Below are 8,948 nucleotides of genomic sequence, written 5' to 3'. Positions count from 1 at the left end.
CTAAACATGATTTGCGAACGGCCCACTAACTCATTATATTGGTTTATTATCTCAATAATTAAATTAAAAGAAAGAAGAAATGAAACATTATTTTAAAATAGAGGAACAATATTTATATGATATAAAGAGTAGTATAATAGAAACATAAAAATTTTTTTAAAAAAATAATAATAATACAAAATAATGTGTCAAATTTTGATTTCAGTTTCAAATTGAATAACTCAAATACAGAAATACCAGTATGAGTTTTTTTATTTATTTATTTATTTTTATAATGCCATTCAATTAAAAATTAAAAAGAAAAGAGAAGAATAGATGGTGTTCCTAGAAACACAACTACAAGTAAACTTTGATAGTGTACAAATATATGGCATGTAACATCATGTCACCGTTAACGCTGACAAATTGAAGTTTACTAAATCCTCCTGCCGACAAATATTCGACAACATTTATGAAAATGTCAATTATAAATGGCTGGAAAGATAAGACGGTGGACATTTTAACAATAAACGTTGTCTAATCTAATTGTGGCATTTCTAAAGCTTATAGCGTCATTTTCTAAATGCAAAGTGTCAAAATTATGAGAAAAATAAGATTTCATATGGTCCCAAGAAATATTGAACAAATTAAGATTTACAATAACTTTATTGCTGAAGACATTAAATTACAACGGTCCAGTTTGAAGTCTATCTTAATGTTAAAGGTAGATTATTTTGTTATGATTGGTGGATACCAACATAAATGCCGGAGTATTTTATTTTTTTTATCAGTAACAAAAATGGAGTATATTAATGAAAGCGAAAATGTACAAAGAGAATTACATCAATAGACAAAGCCAAGGTGTTAAAGCTGCATCATAGCTTAAGAAAGGGTCGATACGAGTGCCTTTGGGTTGGTGGCAAGGGTCAAGGTTGCTCAAGAAAGAAATGGTGATTGGGGAGGTTATTCCTTTTGCGATAATGTAGACTGTATGAAATCCGAGAAATGAATGCCTATTCAATGGTGCACAACATGATTGGGAAGCTACATTGGATTTAATCAAGATTCGAGTCGCTTTGTGGGTCAAGTTCAAGAATAATTTCTAAGAATTCGGCATCAATGACTTCTTCTTTTTTTTCGCTTGCAGCTTGTGCTTAACAGGGGCTTTTGGTGGGGGATTTGATTTCTACAACTTCATCGGTGTGTTCAAATGGTTTAGGTAAGTTTGTGTCCTGGACTAGATTTTGGGATTTTTTGCTGCTGTTGCTGGGATAGCTTTGCATCCACCAATGTTTGTTTCAAGATGTGGATGCTGTTGGAGTTTTCTTAAATGGTCTTCATGGTTCAAAACAGAGGTGGTGGCCCCTTTTTGTGTTGTTCTATGATTTTCTCTTTGGTTTTGTTTGTCTTGTAAAATTTGGCTTTGATATTGGATGCACTTATCTCTCTTTTGATTGATGTTGGTTTTCAGAGTTTTTCTATGTATATTAAATTTTCATCAGTAAATTCTTTTGCTCCCGCCCCCCCAACACCCCCCCCCCAAAAAAAAAAAAAAAAAAACCTAAGGATCATATCTCAACTAAATTGTTACATTAACTCAAAGCAAACACCTAGGAAAACACCCAACCATTAACAAGAAACCAACAAAAGCAATAAATAAATAAATAAGCCAACCATAACAACCAAATTATGATTGCCAAGCATCAGCACAATTACGTACACCCACTAATTAATCACAGTTTAACATCAACATTGGAACACCCATACAGCCAATAATTTAACAAACACTTAACTCCCAAATTGAATCTAACTTTTATCACCTTTTTTTTTTTTTTTTTTTTTTTTTTGTAACAGACATTTTTAACACATCAAGTATTGTGATGCTCAAGATAGTGGCTTAGATTACAAGAGAGCACAAACTTTGAATATATAAATCAGAGAATACGACTCTATTGGAGCACTCATATACTAAAAATTTTAATTCATATCTCACTTTTATAGCTTTTTGTCGTATAAAATACTTTAACAAGTAATTTTTTAACACATACAATGTGAATGGTCTAAGAGAAATTCTGAATTTTATGACTTTTTGTCATATAACACTTTAACAAATATTTTTAACACATCCAATATGCTTCAAGTCCAAAAGAGTGGTTTGCTTTGTTGCTTTTACTTGGATGCTTAGCTTGAATTCATAGCCATCCAAATTCTTCATCCATTTGCCTCTTTTCAAATTGGAGTCCTGCTAGTCAACCCGAAATTGTTATGTTACATAAAAATGAAAAAGAAAATATTTGAGAAAAAACACTGTTAAATCAAAATGGAAAGGCAGATGGAATTACCAGCCTAGTAGAACAATTGGATGTGCAGCTCCATCGATGGGCTTATGAAACAAATCACAAGCAAGACCATCGATCTCGATCATCTTTAAGTGATCGACCCTTGGAATGATCTAGTTCAATTTCAGCAACAAAAATAAAGTATCAAAAATCAATCACAGTCAAAGAAATGAAGTACATATATGTAGAGATCCATACCAATATTCTGGTAAAATCGCTTATTCACTGATTTCATCAATGGAATTTTCGAGACTGTATCTTCATCTTCATCTTCTCCTCTGTTGATGTTGTTGCTCATCTTCTTAGCAGCCTCGGTTGGGTTGGGTTGGGTTGGGTTGGGTTGGGTTGACTATTCTTGCATTGTATATACACATTCGTTGGTGTTTCTCTGCCCTGCTTTTTTCATAGAAAAGGTATCCCATTTAAGATTTGATAAATACTCATAAATTTCAGTAAAGACTCATTAATATTGTGAGATTATCATAATAAATATATATATATATATATATATATTTAAATAAAATGATTTGAAACTTAGTAAAATTCCTTGGAAAAATGTTTTGAAAAGTGTCTCATGGAATTTTCTTTTTTGTCAAGTCATTTACAAAATCGGTTTTTATTGTCTAATTGGGATAGAGATAGTATGTTTTAAATCACGTCAGAACGAGGATGTAATATGCATGCTTAACATGCATCAAGTTTGTGATTATGACAAGACACTACAAAAAATTAAGGTTTTAGAGACCAAAATATAGGGACAAAATTATTTTTTATGCACCAAATATTTTTGTTGAAAAAAGTGCTTATATTTTTAGCAACAAAAATTAGACATTAATGATGAATTATTATCCTTTTGGGACCAAATTTTTTGTCTCAAAAAATAAACTATTTTGAGACCAAATTATTTTGTCCCTAAAAATCTATTTATTAGTGACATTTTCAAAATTTTGTCTCTAAAAGCCTTGTTTTAGATTTTTCGGGACGACTTTTTAGCGATTATGCTCATGACGATAGAAATTGATCCTTAAATATTTTTTGTAACAAAATTTTCATTTTTACAAATCAAAACATTTGGTCTCTAAAACTCTTATTTGTTGTAGTGAGATTTGGTCATCGAGCAAACAATAATGATTTTTAAAAAAAATTCAATTTAAATTATTTACTTTTACATTTTTTATGCCAATAATGATAATGGATCGAAGTTAGCTGTACAATTTGACAACATTTATAAAAACATCGATTATAAGTGACAATAGTTGTTTGTTAAACGTTATAAAAATAATATGACATTTATTAACATGGAAACATATATAGGTGTTTAATATAATGATTTTTAAATTTTGAGGTACAAAATCACAACTATACATTTGTACAGACACGTCACGTTCACCCAGCCAATTTAAGTTTTTGGCAACTAGTCATACGGACTCATAAATATTAAGATAGTGATAATAATTTTTTTTTAAATGCTTACATTTTTTTCAAGTTGAAATTTAAATTTGACATTTATGTTCATAATATTTTTATTTTATTGTGCTTCTCTCTTAAAAAAAAATAAATAGATGAGCTATTTTTTAAAATATTACTATCGTCCATTTTTTTTTAAAGACAAATCCAATTAAATAAAAGTATTAAGATTATTGAATTAATTTAATTTTTTTATGAATAATAAACAAAGAGGACCCTACAAAATGAATGGTTCAGATTATCAAAAAGAATATGTGGTGGGTCCCATGAGGCCAAATATAATACTCAAGTTTATATTTAAGCCTGAGAGAAGTCCAACTCATTCAAAAAATGGTTTTAAATTTACAAAGTGGATTTCTATTGTCTAATTAGTGTAGAGCTAGTATGTCTGAACTCTGAAACCAAGTTGAGGCAAGAACGGAATAGGCAACCTCAATATGTATGATGTTTTGGATGATGAGATTTGGTCACTTGGCAAAAAATGTTTTTTTTTTTTTTTAATTCAGCCTAGATTATTTCTTTGTTTTCTTTACGTTTTTTTTGTCGGTAATAATAATGGAGTGAAGTTAACTACTTCAATTTAAAAATATTTATAAAAAAACCGAGTATAAGTGGTTGCAGACATTTGCAAAACGTCACATATATAGGACGACATTTATTAACACAATTACATACATATGTCTGGTATAATAATTTTTAAAAATATACAAAAACACTACTATATTTTTTTTTCTTTTGTATACTTTAAATTTTCCTTTGTATATTTTAACTTGTTCATTTTAACCTATCACAAATAGAAGTAAAACAGGGGTTACCTTTAAATACACCTCCAATTTCTTTACAATCACCTTCTATAATATGCAAGTGTGTTCCTTCATAAGGTTCAAGATCCAATATGTATAGAGTGGGTGTAAAGAAAAAATAATAATTAATGTATTTAAAGGCTTTAGCAAAAAAGTTTGTGATTTAATTTAAAATTCTAACGAATTTAAAGGAAAATGTTATTTGTGAGCTTTGTCTCAAACATACACATTTGGCTTCTTGTAGAAGGTATTGTTGAAACAAAACGACTAATAGAGGTGCTTTCTGAATTATCGCAACAAAACTTTTATAATAAAATTTTCACTTTTAAAAATTTAAAAGAAATTAAATCCTATAGTATCAGGTGGATCGATGAAGTTCAAATTGAATGGCATAGAAATTTTATCACATACATGAAGAAATACTAGAAAAGTTTTTTATGCATAGTCTATGCGTAAAATTTATACAAAATGAAATAATAGGAACATTTTTGTAATTTTGAGTCACAATAATGTATGTTTGGACTCCAAACAAAAAATTACAAACGATCACAATTATTTTTTGTGAAAATTTTATTTGTTTAGCATTATTCAAAAAAACTAATGGGGGTAGAGGCGAATTGGAACTCCTTTTTCTGGCATTGGCACCATATCACCTAAAACCTTCTCCTTTGGAAAAAGTACCTCCCATTTATACTTCTTCACCACATTGTGGGCGAAAGTTAGCACTACTAAACGAGCATACTCTTTTCCGGGGCAAAGTCTAGGCCCACCTCCAAACGGCACGTACGTGTATGGGGCCGGTGCTTCTCTGCCTTCGTACCTTGACGAATCAAATTTTTCTGGATCCCGAAAGTACTTAGGGTTCTTGTTTGTTGTGTTAACTATCCAATATACCTACAAACAACACTTACAAATTAGTTGCGATAGCTAAAGGAAAATTATTTAGCAGTTCAAAATTATATATTATCTTTTATTCTAACCACTTATGATCAATCGATCATGGTAACAAAGTTGTTAGGAGTTTTCTTAAAATGGAAAAAGCAAAAGAAAAAAAAAAGACAGACTACAAAAATAGTTATGCTTCGCATATATATATATATATATATATATATAATTTTAGAGAAAGTTAATTAAAAACCATTGGCTAAAGAGTAACGGTTGAAAAGTTGGGGACACTTGGCCATCCTAAACCAACACACCTACCCAATAACCAACAAGAAAAAAAATGAAACCCACGATTCCACTCATTCGAAACCTATCTTCTCAACAACATTGAAAGATAGGATTTCAAATGTCATTTTATTTTTATCAGTAGTTAGAACAAAAGATGTTGTGACAGTTCCAGATCATTGAATAATGAGCTAGTCTAGAAAGAAATACACAAGATTCATTTGATAGATGTTTACACACCTTCCAGCCCTTTGGAATTGTGTAACCAGCATATGTGAAGTCAGTTAAGACTTTTCTGAAGGTTCCTTGTTGAGGAGGAACAAGTCTCATCACTTCACACATTACATTCCATGAGTACTTCATTGTCGACATGTCATTCCAGTCTAACAAATCTCCTGTCTTTTTATCTTTTGAGATCTCCAATTGCTCTGCATTTCAAATATGTAAAATCACATAAATTAGTTGTAACATGAAACTCGAACAACACGAGTATAGTCTGCAAAATTTTAGGAAATTTAACGATAATATTTTAAATTTGATCAATGTTTGGTTTTAAATTTGTCAACCAAAATTCCATTATTTATGATAAATATGATATATATATATATATAGTTGGTTCACTCTATTCACAAATTTATTATTAAAAAATTAATTTTATATGTATGTATACACATAAATAAGATTATTCTTTCACGATCAACTAAGATTATTCTTTCACATCACAAAATATATTTTTTAAATAATTTTATATGTATGTATACACATAAATAATTTAACTAAAATTTAGGGAATATTATGACTAGAAAGAAAAAAAATTCTTTTATCCCGCATATCGCACATGTCAACTGCTAACTACCTTAATTACAATCCAATCACATAATTCTTCATAGAAAATTATGTAACAAAGCCATTACCTGAAAGGATCTTATTGTAGATGTCTGGACTTTCTCCCACAAACTTCATGAAGAAAGAAATGGTGACAGCCACATTGGCATAACCAGCCACCAACAAACCCATCATTTTATCAGCAATCTCAGCCTCACCCATACCCTTCCCAATTGGATCACTCACAACGATCATATGAGACAGTATATCTTGCTTCATAGCTCCTCCACCGCCTACCATGGCGGCTCTCCTTTTCCTCACCACCGCCATTAGCTCCCTCCGAATAGCATCGGCAGCTTTGCTAGCACGATAAAAGTTAGTGCCAGGAAAATTCACCATGATCGAATGCAACCCTAAGGTGACATCATCGAAATAGCGAACTAGCCTCCCGATACGGTCTGGATTTTCCATCCCTAGAAAGATCCGGCAAGCGATCGACATGGTTAGAGTCTTGGCTAGAGGGTAGACCTGTCACAAAAATATTATGGAACAATTCTATATTATTCAACAAAATTATTAAGATATACATAACCTATGAAATAAGAATGCATGTAAAATAACATAGAAAGTCGTATGTAAAAATATTTGTAAAAACTCAATATATATCTCATGTACATGATTTTCTTGTGTGGCTTGTGAGTCTCACACTCTTAGAAAAATACTTTCTGCTGGGTTTGATTTTTAAAAAATTATTTTTTGACCAATTTATGTTTGTGTGAATTTTGTTTTCTTATTTTAGTCAACTTTTTTTTTTAAATGCACCTAATCTAAATATATCTAAAAATAAAATATATTTACTAGAATATAAAAATAAAATAAAAAAGTTCATTAAAAACAAATGAAAATCCAAACAAAAAATTGTTACATTTTTATTCAGATATTTATTTGTTTCTAATGAACCTTTTCATATTTTTAGTCTTTTTTTTTTCCTTCATTTTTTTAGATGAATCTAATTTTGATGTATCTAAATAGAGAGGGGAAAATAAAAAAGTTGATTAAAATATCAAATAAAAGGCAAATAAAAATGTGTCTAAAAATAGTTTGTGAAAAATCAAACCAGACTATATAATTGTAACGAATTAAATCTAATAAATGTTGTAATATAAATATAATAGTAAAATTTAATTTTGTAGCTTAAGAATGTTTTAAAAACTAATAAATTTGAACCATCTAAAAAAAAACTAATAAATTTAGCCCCAATAATGAAATTATTAAATATGGAAAATTTTATTTTTTTTATTAAAATCTCCATCAAGACCTTCAATTCATCTTTGCCTTCCCAATGAGTCTTCAAGTGTTGCTGTGAAATTGAGTCAATCATCCCCAAGTAACTCGACAATGCCTCAGGCTTGAAAAACCCAGGTGTCCTTATCACTTCTTTTACATCATTCGCCGCCACCGCTGCCACCACTTGCAGTGGTGGAACTGGTGGATCCGCCGTTAGTTCGAGTTTCGATGAGAGAAAAAGCTTCTGCTTTGAGTGAGGCAAGAAACCAGTGTAGATCTTTCTCTCATTGGAGAAGAGAAACTTGTTTCCATTTGGGCCACATAGGACTGCTGTTTTCTCTCCGAAAATCTTCGTCTTGAAGATCTCTTGAGAGTACTTTTTCATCCTATAGTTCACAAAATTTTCGGGCTTGCCAGACAGGAATTCGATGCTTTCGCCGATAATAGGCCATCCGAAGCTGCCCAGAAGCAGTTTGACACCATGATTGGAGCGGTGTCGAAGAGAAAAAATGGTGATGAGAATAGAGAGGAACGCAAGAATGACAGAGAGATATAGGAACTCCATGGATGTAGAGATATGATAGTGTTTTGGTGAAAAAATGAACTGGGAAGCAAAGGTGGTGTGTGGGTAATTTTCTTACCACACTGCTCGCCTAGTAGTCAGCTGGAAAGCACCGGCAGAATAGATGGCTCCAGTAACCTGTAACAGAAAGAAAGGGCTCCGGCGGTGGCTCTTCCACCCGGGGGCACTCCGACGATCAAGTCAATATATCTCTCAAAGATAATCAAGTGCTAAACTCACAAGCTTTAGTATAAAACTGTGTACCTTAGACCCATGGGGGTGCCTCTCTTTTATAGTTTACTTCATCCAAGTCCTACTTGAAGCATGACTCCTATAGACTTTAATTCAGTGCTTACTTAGGATTTCTCAAGAGATAAAGATAATCAAGTGCTAAACTCACAAGCTTGAGTATAAAACTGTGTACCTTAGACCCATGGGGGTGCCTCTCTTTTATAGTTTACTTCATCCAAGTCCTACTTGAAGCATGACTCCTATAGACTTTAATTCAGTGCTTAC

At 31.3% G+C, this 8,948-nt stretch overlaps 1 protein-coding gene across 1 annotated transcript; it reads right to left on the bottom strand.

Annotated features, from left to right (window-relative positions):
* Positions 1 to 5,185: 5,185 nt before the first annotated feature.
* LOC145799037 (beta-amyrin 28-monooxygenase-like) lies at positions 5,186 to 8,435 on the bottom strand. Its single transcript, XM_082888610.1, has 4 exons — positions 7,902 to 8,435; positions 6,673 to 7,111; positions 5,999 to 6,186; positions 5,186 to 5,482 (listed from the first exon to the last, which is right to left on the bottom strand). Exons 1-4 carry the CDS (start codon positions 8,433 to 8,435, stop codon positions 5,186 to 5,188), a joined length of 1,458 nt encoding a protein of 485 aa, XP_082744736.1.
* Positions 8,436 to 8,948: the final 513 nt, after the last annotated feature.

Source organism: Camellia sinensis, chromosome 9, assembly GCF_055761805.1.
Source record: "Camellia sinensis isolate YWXY chromosome 9, ASM5576180v1, whole genome shotgun sequence".
Classification (NCBI taxonomy): Eukaryota; Viridiplantae; Streptophyta; class Magnoliopsida; order Ericales; family Theaceae; genus Camellia; species Camellia sinensis.
This window is presented reverse-complemented; position numbering and strand designations above follow the sequence as displayed.

Excerpts from the sequence above, each read along its gene's own strand:
- LOC145799037 (XM_082888610.1), bottom strand. The coding sequence starts at position 8,435 with ATGGAGTTCCTATATCTCTCTGTCATTCTTGCGTTCCTCTCTATTCTC. Across the intron at positions 7,112-7,901 it reads AAGGCAAAGATGAATTGAAG|GTCTACCCTCTAGCCAAGAC; the intron begins GTCTTGATGGAG and ends TTTTTGTGACAG. Across the intron at positions 5,483-5,998 it reads CAATTCCAAAGGGCTGGAAG|GTATATTGGATAGTTAACAC; the intron begins GTGTGTAAACAT and ends TGTTGTTTGTAG.